The 18374-nt window shown below is 49.8% G+C and overlaps 5 protein-coding genes and 2 non-coding genes across 7 annotated transcripts; 5 read left to right on the forward strand and 2 right to left on the reverse strand.

Annotated features, from left to right (window-relative positions):
* Nucleotides 1–894: 894 nt before the first annotated feature.
* Nucleotides 895–3434, forward strand: ASPVEDRAFT_132309 (class I alpha-mannosidase 1A; the record flags this gene model as incomplete). Its single annotated transcript, XM_040806907.1, has 2 exons — nt 895–3344; nt 3398–3434. The coding sequence occupies 2 exons, from the start codon at nt 895–897 to the stop codon at nt 3432–3434; spliced, it is 2487 nt and encodes an 828-aa protein (XP_040668306.1).
* A 360-nt stretch (nt 3435–3794) lies between these two features.
* Nucleotides 3795–6871, forward strand: ASPVEDRAFT_42039 (uncharacterized protein). The gene is made up of 7 exons (XM_040812490.1): nt 3795–4083; nt 4166–4258; nt 4335–4453; nt 4507–4741; nt 4808–4908; nt 4967–5126; nt 5188–6871. The coding sequence occupies exons 1-7, from the start codon at nt 4038–4040 to the stop codon at nt 6681–6683; spliced, it is 2250 nt and encodes a 749-aa protein (XP_040668307.1). The 5' UTR covers nt 3795–4037; the 3' UTR covers nt 6684–6871.
* Nucleotides 6872–7223: 352 nt separating this feature from the next.
* On the reverse strand, nt 7224–9303 carry ASPVEDRAFT_84038 (SprT family zinc-dependent metalloprotease; the record flags this gene model as incomplete). Its single annotated transcript, XM_040817488.1, has 2 exons — nt 7224–8295; nt 8357–9303. 2 exons carry the CDS (start codon nt 9301–9303, stop codon nt 7224–7226), a joined length of 2019 nt encoding a protein of 672 aa, XP_040668308.1.
* A 1124-nt stretch (nt 9304–10427) lies between these two features.
* On the reverse strand, nt 10428–12288 carry ASPVEDRAFT_133150 (glycoside hydrolase family 72 protein; the record flags this gene model as incomplete). Its single annotated transcript, XM_040806997.1, has 5 exons — nt 10428–11140; nt 11198–11953; nt 12013–12038; nt 12100–12137; nt 12205–12288. The coding sequence occupies 5 exons, from the start codon at nt 12286–12288 to the stop codon at nt 10428–10430; spliced, it is 1617 nt and encodes a 538-aa protein (XP_040668309.1).
* On the forward strand, nt 12164–13163 carry ASPVEDRAFT_680709 (uncharacterized protein). Its single transcript, XM_040815975.1, has one exon. It carries the CDS (start codon nt 12517–12519, stop codon nt 13045–13047), a length of 531 nt encoding a protein of 176 aa, XP_040668310.1. The 5' UTR covers nt 12164–12516; the 3' UTR covers nt 13048–13163.
* Nucleotides 13164–15639: 2476 nt separating this feature from the next.
* ASPVEDRAFT_t80 lies at nt 15640–15710 on the forward strand. Its single transcript has one exon. It is a non-coding gene; the product is annotated as a tRNA-His (tRNA).
* A 1132-nt stretch (nt 15711–16842) lies between these two features.
* ASPVEDRAFT_t81 lies at nt 16843–16913 on the forward strand. The gene has a single exon. It is a non-coding gene; the product is annotated as a tRNA-His (tRNA).
* Nucleotides 16914–18374: the final 1461 nt, after the last annotated feature.

Genomic DNA, 18374 nt, shown 5'->3' on the forward strand with positions numbered 1-18374 from the left:
ACACATGATGTCAGTCTCAGTGCCTATAAAGATAATGAGGCATATGTAGTATTTTTTATTTTTTTCGAAAACAAACTTACTGCGTAAGCACCCACGAAATATCGACAGATCGCTCGGGGCCAACCAGCTCTAAATTTAGTAAAGGGTGTATCCGTATCGTCGGTAATATTACGTGGGGACTCAGGGTCTCGACCCTTTTCCCAAGCTTCCCCAAGTGTAAACATCCTGGCAGTCGCATCAGAACCACTCGGGAAATTCTCCGGAATGTGTCGAACATCCGTAGAACAATTCTAGTCATACAATACCATTGGACTTGGTCTCTTCTTGACACATCGAGGTGTTCTGGGGCCAATTGGTGCTGACTGATGTCACCAGCCTCCCTTAATTGACAGCAGCCAGCACCATAAGCCGCGGCCCGCCAGGGTCTGGGGCGCTCTTCAGTGGCTTGTTGGCTCCGCTCCTCCGCCGTAAACTTCGAATATTCAGTCAATCAATCACCTGCACCAACGGGGCAGTTCACAACACGGAGGAAATCACCTGAGGACGGGGCTCCCGTTCTTTTTCCAGCCTTGCAACCGGTCTTGCGTTTCAACTTCCAATCTCTTACTGAATTACTCGTCTGGACCCCTTACAAAGTTTCATCATATCCACAGTGACTACTCTATCTCCTGCACGCGACTTCGCGCGACCGCAACATCCTTATTACTCGAAATGACCTGAATGATACCAACAATCCTGACCCTTATCGTCGTTCTTTAATTCCAGCCTGTGACTTTGTCCCTCGAAATATCCTCGCCCCCGACCGGCGGCGGCTTCACCTTCGCTTTCGACGTCTATCACACTGCTCCCTCCTCTCCCGTGAACCCCTAGCCCCCTACCGGACTCCCGCCGACAATGTTTCGTGCACGACGATATCGCATTTCCTTGGTGTTTGCTGCCATATTTGTTCTGCTTATACTCCACTTTAGCCGGTCTCGCGATCAATCTGCTGTATTGCAGGTCCCTCCGCCACCCGTTGATGATCATAAATCCACCTCCCCCGGCCACGATGCTGGTGGCCAGGTCAAGAATGATAAAGACAATGGTGATAACAAAAACCCGGTGAAACCACCAGCACCGCTAGGACAACCGGGGCAACATCAGCCACCCTCCAAAGGTCCAAATGACAGACCAGCCCCACCAATAGAAGCCCCAGGTCGCCCGAACACTATACCATCTCAAGACAAGGAATCTGGTGACCACAGACCCCAGACAGGCGCACAAACACAGAGCAACAAGGATGAGGGAACTGAAGAAGATACGTCTTCACTTCCTCACTGGCAGCCAATGCCCGAACAATTTCCAATTAATCCGGAGACTCTGATAAGGCTACCAACTGGGCCACCAAAGTCGCTTCCCAAGCTACAGGTGAAAGCCAAGGATGAATCATCCACCGAGAAGATGCACCGGATGCAACAACTCGAAAGTGTAAAGTCGGCTTTTCTACATGCCTGGAATGGCTATAAGGTCTCTGCCATGGGCCACGACGAGGTCTACCCCGTTCGTGGTGGTTTTAGCGATTCATTTAATGGATGGGGTGCAACCCTTGTTGACACCTTGGATACGTTGTGGATCATGGATTTGAAGGAGGAATTCTCCATGGCGGTCGACTATTTGAAGAAAATCGACTTTACAACCACCAAAAAGCAAGACATCCCAGTTTTTGAGACTGTCATTCGTTACTTAGGTGGGATGCTCGGCGCCTATGATATTTCGGGACACAAGTACGATGTGCTGTTGGAAAAGTCTGTTGAACTCGCAAATGTCCTGATGGGCGCTTTCGATACGCCGAACCGGATGCCGGATCTCTATTATATGTGGAAGCCGGAGTATGCAACTCGGAATCGCCGAGGGGGTCACTCGGCTGTTCTTGCGGAGCTAGGCTCACTCTCCATGGAGTTCACGCGTCTAGCGCAATTGACCAAGGATAACAAGTACTACGATGCGATTTCCCGGATTACAAACGCGCTCGAAGATTATCAGGATCGCACGAAACTACCGGGCTTGTGGCCCCTTAACATAGACTCATCCGGGTGCAGAGAAATTCCAGGGTACCAGCGAGAGGTAGCCGCCGTTGGGCACCCCGTCCAAGGCTCGCCATTGTCCCACGAGATCAATCCAACAAGCCAGGCGTCGCCCCATGCGAGCCAATTCGGTTACAATGCAGAACCAGCTCACCATGACAAAGCTGACCCGTCAGAACCCGGTTCTTTGAAAGCACTCGGCAAACGGACACCTCCCCCAAAGCAAGACTGCTATAGTGGCCTCAATGATCCAATCTCTGGGGTTGACAAATTTGGTCTTGGAGCTCTTGGTGACTCTACATACGAGCTCTTACCAAAGGAATACCTGTTGCTTGGTGGTAACAACGACCAGTATCTGAACATGTACAATAAAGCTATGGTTCAGGTACGGAAGCATCTCGTTTACCAGCCCATGCTTAAAAATAACCGCGATGTCCGTTTCCTGTCAACCATGACTATGACAAAGAAGCTCGATGCGGCGTTCACCTACGAAGGCACCCACCTTGCCTGCTTTGCTGGTGGTATGTTTGCCATTGGCTCCAAACTGTTAGGGCTAGAAGACGACCTGAAGCTAGCCGGTCAGCTGACGGACGGTTGCATCTGGGCGTATGAGGCCACCAAAACAGGAATTATGCCGGAAGCATTCCTGATGGTCCCCTGTGAGAAGGGGAAGCCGTGCGAGTGGAATGACAAAACTTACTATGCGGCCTTGGACCCTTACGCTGCTAAGCGGCTCAAGTCAAACAGTAAACGGTCTGCCGAACCTGAAAAGGGGAACTGGCATGTCGTCTCAACTTCTGAATCCAATCCATCAGCCGAGAAAGAGGAAACCAAGAAAGAAATCAAGCAGTCAACCACTAACGGACCAGCGTTCGAGAAGTCAACCACCAACGGACAGACCGAAGGCCAAACCTCTGATAGTATGGGAGAGCTCACACAGGAGGAATTCGTTACGAAAAAGATCCACAAGGACCGCCTCCCACCAGGCATGGTAGGGATCCCAGCCCGTCAATACCTCCTTCGACCAGAAGCGATAGAATCCGTTTTTGTTATGTTCCGTCTCACAGGTGACTCTTACTGGCGAGAGAAAGGCTGGAAGATGTTCCAGGCTATTGATAAAGCCACAAGGACGGACCTAGCCAATTCTGCTATTAGAGACGTCACCGTTGATGAACCGCGACCATCAGATAATATGCAGTCTTTCTGGACTGCGGAGACCCTAAAATACTTCTATCTCCTATTCAGTGACCCGAGTGTGATGAGTCTTGATGAATATGTCCTGTAAGTGATGCCCAGTAGTGCGGTGTTGCCAGTTGCTGACTCTTTTTCCCCAGAAACACCGAGGCCCATCCATTCAAACGCCCCGGATAGATACTAATTTCAAATGACTCTGTATGATTCTGTATTTAGCTATAAGGTGCATTTGTGAATGTAAACCAATACCACTTCCTCGATATTCAGGCCCGCCTCAAAGGCAACTCTGTTTCACTGTAACTTTGCACTATTAAAATCTTTATAGCCTCTTATTTGAGCAACAACTTTCTATACAAATATAGTATCAATCATATGGATCATCTGCCTGTACCAAACGAAGCATAAAAGTTGTTGGTGAAGTAAATGGTAAATAAATATAGTAAGGATGACAAAGTGGATGATGCCGCAGAAGTGACAAGGCTAAAGTGGGTTTCAGCCACGCTTTATTTAGTAAGTCTTGCTCTTCTCCATCGTCATCGCCAACCGGGCAACGTCTGCCATTCCTTCTCTCCCCCTCGCTTCTCTTCCTTTCCTTCTCTCGCTCGCTCTTTTCCCTGCTTTATTTCCAGCATTTTATCGGACACACTACGGGGAGCGCTCTCACTTCCTCATCTTTCCTCCCAACGGAGCCCACAGCCAACTTGTTTGACGGGCGCAGGACGGGATGAGTGAAGCAGAGACCCAACAGGCCCGAGGACGACGACGATCGAGTTGTGGGAAATGGAGCTTGAGGTCTCCGTGGATAATGAGCAGCAATTCTGGACTAGTACGTCCCTTTCTTCTGGGATCCCGGCGCTTAGTCTCCTCCCGCCGTCTCTCTAGGACTAACCAGTTCCGATTTTGCGCAGACATCCAAGAAATTGTATCCGCCCCTTGCTCCTCAGAAGACCTAATCGATAACGCACTCCGAGCGTATCTGAACTTGGCTGCCCAATACAAAGGTAACCAACCGAATGTTTATCCCCCCAAACTACAAGCCTCCGCAAAGGGCTAATCAGTCTCCGCGAATCCCAACAGAAGAATATCTGCAGTCCGAGTTCGAGGTTGCGAGATGCTCGTTCAAACTGCTCTCGTCAACAATCTTTGTCGCTCATTCGGACTACGTCCGGCGACAGATGATTTACGCTCTCCTACAGGTACCGCTACCTATCTGCTTTTGAGAGAGGTCATTTATTCACCCCCGATATAGGAAGATGACCCCGTGACCCTGCATATGATTGCATCCTTCCTCCTCTTCGACGGCCGACAACATGAGTTCCCGCTGCAAATGATGAACGAGGAGGGTGCGTTTCCGCGGTTGCTTGAACTGCTTCATGTGCGGACTTTGGACAAGGATCACGATAGTGGGGCGGGGTTACATCGACTTCTGATGGATCTCCTGTATGAGTTGTCGCGAATACAGAAAATCAAAATAGAGGACCTAAGTGAGTTTCCTATGGGTTGATGGGCGGTTGTTATGGCCAGATTGTTAACCCGACTTCTCATGACAGTTCTCGTGGACGACGAATTTGTGCGGGGTCTGTTTAATATCATTGAGAATCTATCATTTGACGCCAACGACCCATATCATTATCCTGTTATCCGCGTACTGGTATGTTTCCTTTTTCTATATATTTTACCAAAAAGCACTAGCTGATTTTGCGCAACAGTTGGTTCTGAATGAGCAGTTTATGATATCAGCCCATAACCCCAGCGATGGACAATCACCTTCGAACCCGTTGACAAACAAGGTCATCAAAGTCTTGTCCATGCATGGGAACTCTTATAAGACATTTGGCGAGAATATCATTCTGTTGATTAATAGAGAAGGTACTTTACCTAGCCATTCCAGGCCATTCCAAACGTACAATTTTCTGACCCAGATCTATAGCTGAAACGTCGCTCCAACTCCTTACGCTTAAACTGCTTTATCTTATCTTCACAACTCCGAGCACGTATGAATACTTTTTCACCAATGACCTCCACGTCTTGGTTGATATCCTCATACGGAACCTTCTCGATCTCCCGGAGGAAGCTTCGGCTCTTCGACACACCTACCTGAGAGTTCTCTACCCTCTGGTTGCGCATACTCAGTTGAGGCTACCCCCGCATTACAAGCGAGACGAACTCAAACGCATGCTCAATCTTCTCGTCCGAGGCCAACTAACTAGTAATACCACTGCCGACTGCGAGAAGATTACGCATTTCGGCGAAGTTGACGAAACCACTCGGCGATTAGTTCTCCGATGCGCTACTGTTGACTGGCTACGTGACGAAGAAGAGCCATATAAACCTGGGAATGTCCCGCAAAGGGAAGACAGCTTGACTTCCTCGTTGCCAACAATAGACAGTGCTCTCGTGTCAGATGTTGAGATGGGGACGTCTCTGGAATCCCTCCAGTCAATTGAGTCCGCCAGTACGCGGGGGAGCTCACTTGAAGACTTATCGTTCCCTCGGGCCGATGGTCGAGACTCTCCGGCATCTGCGAGTGGAACACCTCGTAAACATAGCCAAGTCGCTAGACTGGGGATGCATCTTGATCCTGCCTCAACGTCTTCCCTCAGCGTACACGAAGTTGCATCCCAACGCGAAAAGCCAGGCATCATCACACCGAGCCGCCATGACGGACACCAACCTGAAAGGCAATCAAGCCCTACAAAACAGAAAGTGAAGCCTCTACCTCCGAAGACAAGGCGCTGGCGCGGAAGACGAGCAACAGTGGACGAAGGAACTACCAGCCCAGTAGCCACGGCAAGCATTGCAGAGGAAGGAAGTACTATTACTGGGCCCAACAGCCCAAGCCTCCTATCCGCAACCCCCGTCATAACAACCTCAGAACCCGTCATCTCCGATCCAGAACGTCGAAACTCATCCGCCGTTCCAAATCCCTCTCCTAGCCACATACCTCCGGCACCCCCAGCTCATCATCACCCCCTCACTCGCCGCTCCGCATCTAACCCTCCGCCTGCTGTTCCACCCCCTCGCCGCTCCGGAATCCAGAACAATCTCTCATCCTCCAGCCACTGCACCCCCCTCACAAGCCCCTCAAGACTCGCAACTCCACAAGGCACCCAGGCCCAAACCCACAAGCAAGCTCAAAAACCCGAGCCGCCGAAAACACGCCGGAGCGGACGCAAACACACGCAGACAGACTCCTCGGATACATCGCAGGTCAGCCAAAGCGGAAACAGTATCAGTAGCATGAGCAGCGCTGCAACTACTTTCCTCCACCCGGAATATTTGGTTGAGAGCCCCTCTTCTACCTCTGCTGCTGCCGCTGTGGAGGATGCCAAGATCACTGAGTCTGGAATGAGTGGTCATGAGCAAGGGCAGGAACATGCCGTTGTCAGCGTTGAAGAGGCGGTACAGAATGTCTCATTACATTGAAAAGTGGAGACAAGGTAATAAGTCACCGAGAAGATCTTTTAATGTCTATATATAATCCCCCCACACCACTTGAACGAATCTAGCGTTGTTGCTGAATTAAGGCATATAGCTAATATATCCACGTTTGCATACATATAATATACGTACCCTGTTCTATCTTTCTTACCATCTGCGTTGTAGAATTAAGGTTTTTCCAAAATAATGTCTCGGCTTAACATATTTAGGGGAGGGGGAAGCCCCCAGGAAGTAGTCGATATGCCATATCTAAGTGATTATTATTTCACGAGTATGTACATTAGGCACACAGTGTCTTCTGTCCTATTGACATTTCGTAGAGATCGTCCATGCGTCAAGTAGAGTAATAAGGAGAGACAAAATGAAACAGAAAGCTGAATCAGAAAGAAAGAAAGAGGAAAAGAAATCAGGTTCGCTAAAGAGCGTCACAGTCCACCAACGTACTCCAATGTATCCAGCCCAGTCCAATAGACGCCGAGTCGCGGGAAATCCAAAGTCCAATTATCTATGGACGCACAGCGCATCTCATGGGCTCAACTCGACGACTTCCAAGCCTTTTGCCACATCATTCACCGCACCAGCGGGAGGAGTAGGTTGTTTCTTCCTAGGCGAGACACTTCTCGGCTTGGGCTTGATCTGCTGCAGGATACCTTTGCATTTACCGCATCGATGTTTGCTAGGGTCGATGCTCTTGGAGTGGCGTCCATAGTTTTGACAGCAGTCAACACAGGTCCAAACGTACTTGTAGTCGATCTTGTAGCTATGTCTGGTCGTCACTTCGATTCGTCCACCGTAAACTGGGTGGTCTCTGAGCGCTTCTTTACACTTTTGGCCCCATGCCTGAAAACTCGCACCGTGTGGCTGATTGCGAACATTGGAAACCATGTAATTGGCCAGGTGGCAGTACTCGTGGGCTAGGGTGTTGATCAATCGGTCTTCATCGTCGATGATACGTTCCGCTAATTCGATGGTGGCGTAATGTTTCGTTTTCACTGAAGGCGTCTCGTTTCCAGATGATGAGAAATCAGGTGGTGTCACGGACCTATCATGAGTTGGGAGAGACCTGTCTCGCTTCCAGTTTGCACGCCCAGCAGTTGTTTGAAGTGTCTTGCTCCATACAATGCGAACACCGCCGGTGTCTGCTGCGCGTCTTTGGACCTCGCCTCCGGAAACAGTGTCGTCGAGGACTTTGAGGAAGTCTTCTGCAAGTGCTGGCTTTTTGTTATCGAATGATTTCTTGCGTGCCACGGCCGCTTTTCTTGCCTCAACCTCTGCCTTTTTCAGGGCGGTCTTGCTGGGGGGTTTGGTTTGTTTCTTGTCCCCCAAGGATTTGGACTTCAACTCGAATTCGCAATCAGACTCGTCAAACTCCGGAAGCAATTGATTCACTTTGCGCGGGGAGTGTTGGTCAATCCAGTTGTTGGTGGCTTCCAAACTCCAGAACTCATCCGTGCTTTCACGATGGGGGGTTGGTGGAATTCGAATTTTGTCCTTCGTCGGAGAGCGCAAGACACTCTTTGATGGACTGGGCGGGGGGGTCTGGAAGGATGATTCTTTTGGTGGTGTGTGGGAAATTGAGTCCAGATCAATTGCCGCCCTGCCTTTCGTTAATACAAACTTGCCCTATATCGGGTGGGCATGGTGGTAACACGACTTACCCAAACAGATCATTTTGAAGCTGAGAGGAGGGATCACTATCCTCTAGGTTCAAACGGTCCATCTTATCAGAAACATCGGTATCTTTCTGGAATAGTTTTCTTGCGACTCTATCCGAATTCGGCGAGGGCGCCGCAAATGCAGCCGGTAAGGAAGGTTCAAGGCGAAGGTCTGGCCGCCGTGTAGACTCAAGCAAAGCTTTCTCTATTTCAGCAGTTGGGTCTGGTCGTCTGCCTCGAAGTAATCTCCTCCGTTGTGTTGGTGGTGGAGACGCTTTGTGTTCCTCCTCGTCTTCCTCAGTTTCATCATCCTCGGTTTCGTGGTAACTCGGTTCGTCATTGTCGCTGACAATAAAGTCATCAAGCGAATTAAAACTATCATCACCATTCTCGTCCTCCGATTCGTTGTGCTGTTGTCGATAAGTAGTAAATTGCTGTGTGTTTCGATTTCTCGTCGGCGATCGTCTGGTCGAGGATGCATCGGAGGGATTTCTAGAAAGTGACGTGGGTTCAGGTTCAGGATCCAGCTCTTCCTCGAGCGGATCGTTCTCCTTGTCGTAGTTGTATAGCTCCGATTTCCTGCTCGTCCGAGTCCGAGGTTGTTGTGGCAGCGGTAGCATCATCGAATTGGTACGTGCCAACTTCAGAGGTGTCGCTTTCTTAGCTTTGGGCGTGTCCCGGTCAGTCGTCCCATCGCTATCGGCAAAGATATCAAACTGCTGCTCGGCGACCATCTTTGCCCTCGACCTGGTTGACTTGCTCCGCCCCAATGCCGGCTTCTCTGTCGGTCCAGGCCGTTTATCGAAGAGCGTCGCCGTGGCCATTGTCCGTTGTTCTCTGCGGTGCTCCTTCGCCGGGGGAGACACATATCGCTCGGTTAGACGCTGGGGTCGGGACCTCTCTCGCGAGTCGTCCTGCTTCGCCTGACTTCTCGTGTTCAGGCGGGCCATTGTTGTCGCTTTTGGTGTATTGTACTGTATGGAGGGTCGTTCCTGCCGTTCCTGCACGGGCCGTTTGTCGTGCCTTCTTATTTCGGTATACGTGGGGGTCGCAATACAGAGGCGCTCTGCAAGCTCCGCACTTCCTTTCGAAGGGTGGCGAGGATGGTTCCTTTTATTTCCGACCGGTTATTGATTGTATTGCAGATGCAGAGACTGCAGGAACAATTGATTCGAGCAGACCCGGCCTGTCATTGGGGTGTTTTGCCGTTGACGGAGATCACGGTTGGCACGGCAACAGCGCTGTCTCAACGCCCTGCAGATAACCGCTTGACAATTCACTCCCACCAATAGACAGCGGGGGTATACTCCAGCATCGAGTCACCATGAAGCGGCGGCAAGAGTGATGGCTGATAATCAAAAAGGGTTGCTTTGAAACTATTCGAACGTTACCCATCCAACTGTATGGCCAGCCCCAGAACTAGATATTCAATGTCTACGGCAATTCAAAGTTCTATCCATCTGTGTCTAGTCCTGTCACTGCATGCTGGTAATTCTCTTCACCTTTTCTTTCCTATTTAGTTCTTTTCCTTCCTGGTCTTCTAGCCACCATACAACCAGGTAACATTAGAGCATCGGTGTGGTTCACGACCAGTAATCTCAACGCTGTGGTATATGTACAAGATTTAGGTGGGATATTTACTCGTAGACGTGCCGACTAATTACTTACTAGGTATCCAATGTAATCTAAAACCCTCTCACATGCGGCCACCGTCAAACTCGTTGCTAATGTTCGATTCTCCATGCCTTGGCACGAAATTTCTTGGCTTGTCTACAGTAGTGTATTGGCATACACATTTCAGGCCGAGTGAAGATCTATTACAAAATATGTACTATAAACCGCAGAGGACGAGTCATCTGCACGGACATAAAAGAATTAAATAGCTACTCGGGAGATCTAAGAACAGTCGCATATAAAAACAGGTCAAACAAGAAAATAGCAAAGCGATCGAGGAGCAGCACTGTAATACAAGTATACTACACATCAACCATTTTGAACGACCACAAGCAAAGCCCAAGTCATACATAACGTAGACGAGAGATTTCGCCGTGCCGACACCCAACCACTACCAAATCTACAGCATGATCATAGCAGCACCGGCGAACATAGCCGTAGCCACGTAGGCGCTAAGCTGGAAGACACCGACCTGGACGCTAGAGGGGGTGAGAGAAACTCCAGCACCGTCGGAGGTCTCAGCGTCGCCGCTGCCACCAGATCCACCGCTGCCACCAGCGGTGGGAGAAGCGCTAACGACACCAGTGCCGTCGGTACCAGCCTGGTCCAAGAGAGAAGAGCAAGAGCCGGAGCCCTCGCTGGAGCTCTGGGTTTCGGCAGCACCATCGAAGTCACAAGCCTGAGAGTCGGATCCGTGGGCTTCGTAGTAGGCGTTCATGGCGAAAGAGAGCTGCTGCTCGGGAGTACAGACACTATAGGCGCCGTAGTTACCCTTCTTAGGGTCTCCGTTGACACCCTCACAGAACTTGCCATCGTTGTAACCGCAGACAGTGCTGAAGGTCTTTGAGAGTTGCTTGCCCTGAATGTCACTCTTGGCAACACAGGTGAGGCTCTTCTCCATACATTCGCAAAGGTCCTGGTTGGGCGAAGGGGGGAGAGGGGAGGCGGTGGCCTCCCAGCTCTTGCCGAGGGTAGGGCAGGATTGCAGGGCAGTGTTGGAGGGCTTGTACTCGCTCTTCTTGGTACCGGTGGGGGTTGCGGATGCGAGCTGCTTGGAGAGGTAGCTGAAGTCCTCGAGGGTCGAGGCCTCACCATCCTTGAGGGAAACAAGACCTAGTTATTTTGTCAGAGGCCGGTTAAATAATTGGATGGGGAGGAAATTCAAAATACCGTAGTCGTTCTCCTCCTGGAAGTACATGTAGACGATACCACCAGACCAGACCTCAGCCATCTTGTCACCATAGAGGGCCTCAACTTCAGTGAACTTGCGGGGCTGGACAGCGTTGCAACCGTATTCAGCGAAGAAGACGGGAATCGAGTAATCGCGGAACTCATCGGTACGGGACTTGTAGCCAGACTTCTCGTAGTTGGAGTCACCGCACCAGGAGTAGACGTTGTAACCCCAGAAGTCAATGCTCTCCTCCTCCTCGTTACAGTTGAAGTAGTTGGCCATGTCCTCACGGATAGACGAGTCGTCATTGGTAGCATAGCCAACACCAATCTCACGGTAGTTCTTGGCCTTGATGTAGCGCTTTATATCACGCACAGCAGCCTTGACGTAGGCGCTGGCACCGGTAGTCTTGGGGTTGTTGGAGACTTCGTTTCCAGCAAAGAATCCAAGGACATTGTCGTATTGAGCGAGTTCGTCGACGACGGAGGTGTACCGTGTGTACAGATCGTAGTCCCACTTGGGGTCGTTACGAACAATAGACGTGTCGGGAGAGGACAAGTCTGCCACAACGTAGATTCCATTCTCACTGAGAAGGTCCATGCACTCCTTGTGATCGCTCTTGGGGTCAATGGCGTAGACACGAATGGTGTTGGCATTGAGCTTCTTAAGCATGGGAACATCACGCTGGCATGCCTTGCCGTCGGCTAGGGGGTCCTTGTAGTTGTCTGAGGAGGACTTGGGACCGGAGTATTCCTCTGCCAATTGTCAATAAAACGCTTCAATCATTTCATTAATAGCTAGATGGGCTACTAACGTTGGTAGGCGACACCACGGATGTAACTGAGGCATTTCGTTAGCTACGTTCAGTTGTCAAAAGACGCGGGGAATGCATGGACCATACAATTGGGTGTCGTTGCCCTTGTAGAAGAATTTGGATCCCTGCAGACGATGTATCAGCCACCGTCACCACTTCCTCGGGCTGCAGTCAGCTGTATATGCGCCGTACCTTGATGACAATAGGGTCGACGTCAGCGGCGAGAACGCTGCTGGCAAAGAGGGCAGCACCCGCGAAGACGCTTGAGAACTTCATGTTGATAATCTGGTGTGAATAAGAGGACTAAGCAATGCGACCGCAGGGTCAGGACCTGGTGCTTGCGAATGGATGTATCTGATAGAAAGAGTGGCGCGTAAGACTAGCTTTACAAACAAAGGAATGGAGGTATATTCGTTGTGAAATGTCTCGAAAAATAAACCCAAGTGAGTGTAGAGGCGTAATAGCATTAAAAGACGAATATAGCAAGCAGAAGAAGAGTAAGGAATGTCGATTCTCGAGAGAATGGCAAGAGAGGAAAAGTCGGGGGCAAGGGTTTTGGGCTGGGAGGGATTTCATACTTCCTCCACGGAGAAGCCCAGGCACCGAAGAATCGCTGGTCAGCCTCAGGGACAGTCCACCACCCATCCAATTCGACGGAAAATGCCCTCGATGATGAGTGAGCCTGTCCACTCTTGCGTGCTCCTAGCGAAGCCGGCAGTGGCTGATCGTTGGGGATTTTCGGTGATATGCACATCTGACGGCTATCATTTGTGCAGGGCTCCCCGTGGCTTCTCCACGACGGGATGCCCTGATATCAAAAGGTCCGGCAACGCGCAAGCTGGTTCCACGGGGTTCGAGTTTCAGGGGAAGAAGGGTCTAAGAAAAGCTTATTTCTGTCCTCGCTCAGGGTGTATAATGTATATAAATAGAGTCATTGAGATAGTCCCTGTCACACAATCGCTTCTTGCCGTCTCATCAAAGGCAACTCAAGGGTCAAGACTGCTCATTGGGTTTCAGTCTGGGCCAGGAGGATGAAGCATCTGAGCGAGACGTGTGGAATTACGCGTAGCAACCGCGGTTATAACGTCAATACCGAATGCAGACGGCGTTGTTGAGCTTCATCCTCCGATTCCATCTTTTGCCGCACGCGACAGCTATGATGACGTCCATGGGGTGGGATCTCACCTAATTAAATCCCTGGTGAAATGTTGTCCTCAGCGATATGCTTGCCAAGTCCTATATAGAACAGCCCATGGGATGATGACCCCATGAACTCTCGGCATTGTGAGACTAGCGGTTATACTCTCAAGCCTCGACGAGAAATGCGCTCAGGAAAACTCCACTGTCGAGTCGGGCCCAGCATACATGTGGCAAGAGGACAGACTGAGACTGTCAGCCAGTGTGCGGTCATGGCTCAGGTCGTTTTCGGATTCTGGATGGCTGTACGTACCGGTTAAAAAAGATGACGATCTTTGCCCACGGTCCACACTGGTAGGGATCAGATCCATAGTCGACTGCTCCGCCCTGAGAGTTTGCGGCCAGTAACCCCTATCAATGGGGATCCTTTTTAAGATTATATCCACGTCATTGAAAGCCGGGCAAAGAATACAGTTTAGATAGCGCGGGGTATCATTTGCATTGACGAAGTTGAATGTTGAGAATTGACTGTGCAGGCAGCAGAGGTTGAGATATGAATATCATGATGGTTCTTTGTGCCTGTAAGTTTCGCTAGTAACGCTTTCTGAAAATACGTCCGTCCACCAGCCCTGGAAATTGGTCCATGAGGTGTATCGAAAAGCTTCAGGGCGCGCGCCCCTTTTCTCGAGCTGGGCCATCATCCATGGAACATCCGCACTGTGCACTTGCCACCGACCCGTGAGTGGTGTCTTCAAGCAGATGAACCCACCCTATCCCAACCTCTCACTGCCACGCTTGTTTCGAGATTGGTCCATTGGCTGCATTCTGAAACAATGAAGCTGTCGGTCAGCCAATCATGAAATAGGGCTTGATGCGTTCAGGCTCAGGGTCGGATTGAGTGTGAGATCGACAGACCATCAGAAAGAGACCCCTCGAAGACGAACGTCTCGATTTTCCCTCCCATGCATGAAGACAGGGTGTATTGTGATATGTGGTCATAGCTAATTCGATACAATAATCCTGTACGAGAAGAAATTCGCAGGGCAACCTTGGCAAATGCGATCGGACATACGGTGTAGCTGGAGGCATTCCTGGGTAATCTAATTTGCGATCGTCGTTTGAGAGTACGCGGCCTGACATGCAATTAAAGTGTTTCCTTTTCGGATGCGTAAAGTCTGTTAGAAGACCGCAGTTCTTCAACCAATCAGGTGCCGTGGTCTAGTGAGTAACCTCGAGTTTTCTATCAAAATTGAATATATATCTAACCATTCCAAAGGTGGTATGACGTCACGTTGTGGCCGTGCCAGCCCCGGTTCGATTCCGGGCGGCGCCAATTGCTTTTTTGCTTTTTGCAAGTATACGCTTTCATCACAATGTTGAAATCTGTAATGTGCTGGTACACTGTACTCTTTTTTTTGGCTGTTGAATACTGAGCCCTGTCAGCAAATACTTTACTAAAGGATGATATACGGAATATACAAGAGGGCTGGTGGGGGGGCACTCTTCAGCGAGTAGCATACGAATGAACATCTGCTGATCTGCCCAGGTGCCTCGCTGCCCGTTCCTATATAGTTGGCAGGGTCTATTGGAAAGGTGTCATGCTGATGACATGAAGCAGACACTTTCGGATTCAAAATCCACTTTGCGTCTTGACATGATATCTTATCAGCGTCAGTCTGATAGTGGCACTTTACCGGTTTACCGATTGCCTTACTTAGCTGTTGCGTCTTGAAAGCAAGTTACTGGGCTCTTCGACCACGTTGTTGTATTATTCCAATGAACCCTGCTTTTGTGTTCTTTTGTTGCACTTTCCCCGCTGTTGCGTTGCGTTTCGTTGTTGGTCGAAGGTGTGGGTGGTGACCATGTCGCAATCATTCAGTCTGCTCGCACCCCAACTTACACATTTCAAAGGGATATGCAGTGATGCATTTTGGATGGACCATTGACTCTCTTGGCTTCAGTTGCCAGTCCCATCGTGTGCATTCATGTATAAATGGCGGCGATTTCCTTGAGCATGATATCCGCGAATATGTATGCGGTGCGTATGTAGGTTAGGGTCATGACTCCTGGCTCGGCGACGTATGATTGTGTAGTTAGCCTATGTCCATGTGTGGGTGAGTGACTCTTATGTTGGGATATTGTGATTGGCTTTGTCTTTGGACATTTGGTTTTGTCAGTACGTGGGAGTTTCGGCCGTATAGCATAAAACGACGCCGGATTCACAAATATATAATGCGGTTGACCTGTAAACGTCGCGCAACCGCATGAGCGATTCCCCCAAAAGAGTATCATATGCTATAAGTACTTGATAAAATCAGAAACACTATGTACGATCGACATAAAAATGGAAACAGCAATTTGTTGTGCCCTCTTTGATCGTATTGCCAAAGTAAATGAGGCACTCTTAGTGTTGTTTGAATGAAGCCCGCTAGCGTCAAAACTCTAAGTTTGGCTTATCTATGATAAACTGGAACAGCTTTCAACACATGAGGTGCTGTGGTCTAGTGGTATGACGTCACGTTGTGGCCGTGCCAGCCCCGGTTCGATTCCGGGCAGCGCCAATGTTCCTTTTTTTTTTTTTTTTGGTTTAATCCCCGGCCATCCTGACTGGAACAGAAAGCACAATCAATGCCAACAAAGTCCACCGTAAGCCATAAATTCCGTACAGCATGCGCCTTGCAACAGACATCCCACAGGCTAGCTGACACACTAATAATGGCCAGTTTAACTCCAAATGGTTTCCTTACCCTTTCGCGAGGCTTACTATGTTTAGTTTCTGACTCGGAGGCCGAAAGGACAGACACCCGTGTTTCGATAGCTGCGTACCAAAATGTGGCAAAGTAATAAAATAGGAGGCTGGTCCTTAGCTTATTGCCAGCCGCTTGGTTCATTCACTCTTTCCAACCAACCCCCTAGATAACCACTGCCTCAGATCAAGCACGCATGAACCATCAGACACTACCCCCTTACAGCAAAATGCCTTCCCACCGCTGCCAGCCATGGCGCAAGGACCAATGTTTAAGGACATGCATCCGCTTTCGAATCTTGACCCGGAATCCTGGAACCGTTGATACTCTCCTGCGACGCCGCTTTTTGGGCGGAGGAAACTATAAATGCGACTTGGCTGGGTAGCCGAAGGCCAGCCATGTTGAATACAATTACAGATATGGGTTAATGAAGTGAGCTGGGACGTGAATAATGAAAGGGAATAGACGCAAAAAACACATCCTAGACCTATTGTGCCTAAGAAGAAACCGAGCACCTGTGCTTTGACGATACCTTGGCAAGGGCAGGCGGGCTTCTACTCGGAGATTCTCACCTTTTCACAAAACCAAGCCACGCAGTCGAAGAACGATGTCGGGTCCTTAGATAACGTAGAAATGCGTTGCCAGCTCCCTATCTAGCAGTAGCATGGAGGATATGCTTGGCCTGTTAAGGAACAGCGTAGGATAATGATCGATAGTTTTGTAGTCACATACTGACAATCCAAGAAGGGTAATAACTTTTAGCAGCATGTTAGAATCTTGTTATTTTGATTTTTCGTACTTTATCCATAGCTCTTCGTCCATCCTAGGAAGCATACCAAGCTGGTGTTGGGAAGCTCGCGCATCGGTCTACGGTAAATCAGATACTATTATATTGTCTCTGGGGCCTCGACGTAGGCCTAAAATCGGCCGGACCACTCAGCAAATAGGTGCTGTGGTCTAGTGGTATGACGTCACGTTGTGGCCGTGCCAGCCCCGGTTCGATTCCGGGCAGCGCCAAAGCTTTCATTTTTGACATTTTTTGCTTTATTCGAGTGATTTTTTTTTTTTTGGACTACTCCGTCAGTATTTTTGGCGGGCAGGAACCGAGGAACTCAAGAATCAATATACTACTAGACTATACGGTCGCCGACAATTGAGCGATCACCCCGGTCCTGGCGGTGGCTGGCCGAGCCCGATAGAAGAATGTCGGCTCTGCACCCCGATGTCGAGTTGGCACTCGGTCTCCGCCACCAGGAAGACTGGGCTGAGATATCTGTACCCTCGAGTAGGCTACCTACATCGTACGGAATGGGGATATTTTCAATCCTTAATTTAGGGAACAGAGATTATTACAGAATCCTTCTCCAGCAGCTGAGAGTAGTCTAACCCTTTGGGGCTCGTCTCAACCGTCAGCTCTGGTCGAGGCCATCCCAGAGTTCAGTGCGTGGGCGTAGTGCGTACGCCATCAACCGATCATCCAAATAAGCACTGCTGGTTTCAGGACCTGAATGAAGATCAGGATCTTGAAGCTTGAGGAAACTGTTGCACTGGGGAGACGCTTCGGAATTGACATAGTTGGAAAAGCACGTTGTTCATGCAGATAGCTCTGACGTGCTCCTTACAGACCACGTCAAGAGTACGTACTTTGTTTTCGCCTCTGCTTATTTTCGTTCATGTGGTTCTCAGTCTCACAGGGAAAGGTGATATGGATTCCGAAATCACTGTCCGTTCTCGTTTCAGAGTGCGGGGCGTGTACACTTGGCAGATCGTGGATGATTACGATTTCAGGGGAGAAAAGCAAGCACAGCCAGCTCATGAAGCCAATCGTGCCTGGAGACTTTACTTTTGGGCCACCACTGGCAATTGGCATATTCTTGAACGAACCCACTGCTGGGCAACTCCTCAGTCCTCACACTTCCGAACGGCTTTTGTGGCTTGCTTTTATTTGCGGAAAACTTGGAAGGGCTGTGAACTTTTTTAATTCGGGGACGATCAGACAGAGCCAGAACTCGAAGGAACTGGGTCGCCCATTCACTAATCGACAGCTAAACTTGGTGATTGCCACAGTGGGGTTTCTTAATTTCATGAATGGCATTTGATTAGCGGTGATGCGATCATGAAATCGACAGTGGAGGGCTGCTTTTATTGGACGGCTGGTGTTAAAATACACCTGGGTGGCTTTAAATTTCAGTGTTGCGAGTCTCTTACAATTATCCCATGGTTGAGAAGAATAGAATAACAAGGAGGCAGGGCGTTCGAGGAGGGCAGGGTGAGAGATTGTCGCAATAATCAGTGATCGACCCTGAGCTCGACTCGAAGATGGCTGGAGCTAGGGGCGGTCTTGGGAATTTCCAACCTGGGACTGCCTCGATATCTTGGAACGGGGTTGAGATCTCTCAAGACATCCGAGGCCGACGGGCCGCCAGCACAGACGAGCGTCAATACGGAAGGACTGAAGCCTTGCCACAGTTCCGATGA

The sequence above is a fragment of the Aspergillus versicolor genome (assembly GCF_001890125.1).
Source record: "Aspergillus versicolor CBS 583.65 unplaced genomic scaffold ASPVEscaffold_5, whole genome shotgun sequence".
NCBI classification, from domain to species: Eukaryota; Fungi; Ascomycota; class Eurotiomycetes; order Eurotiales; family Aspergillaceae; genus Aspergillus; species Aspergillus versicolor.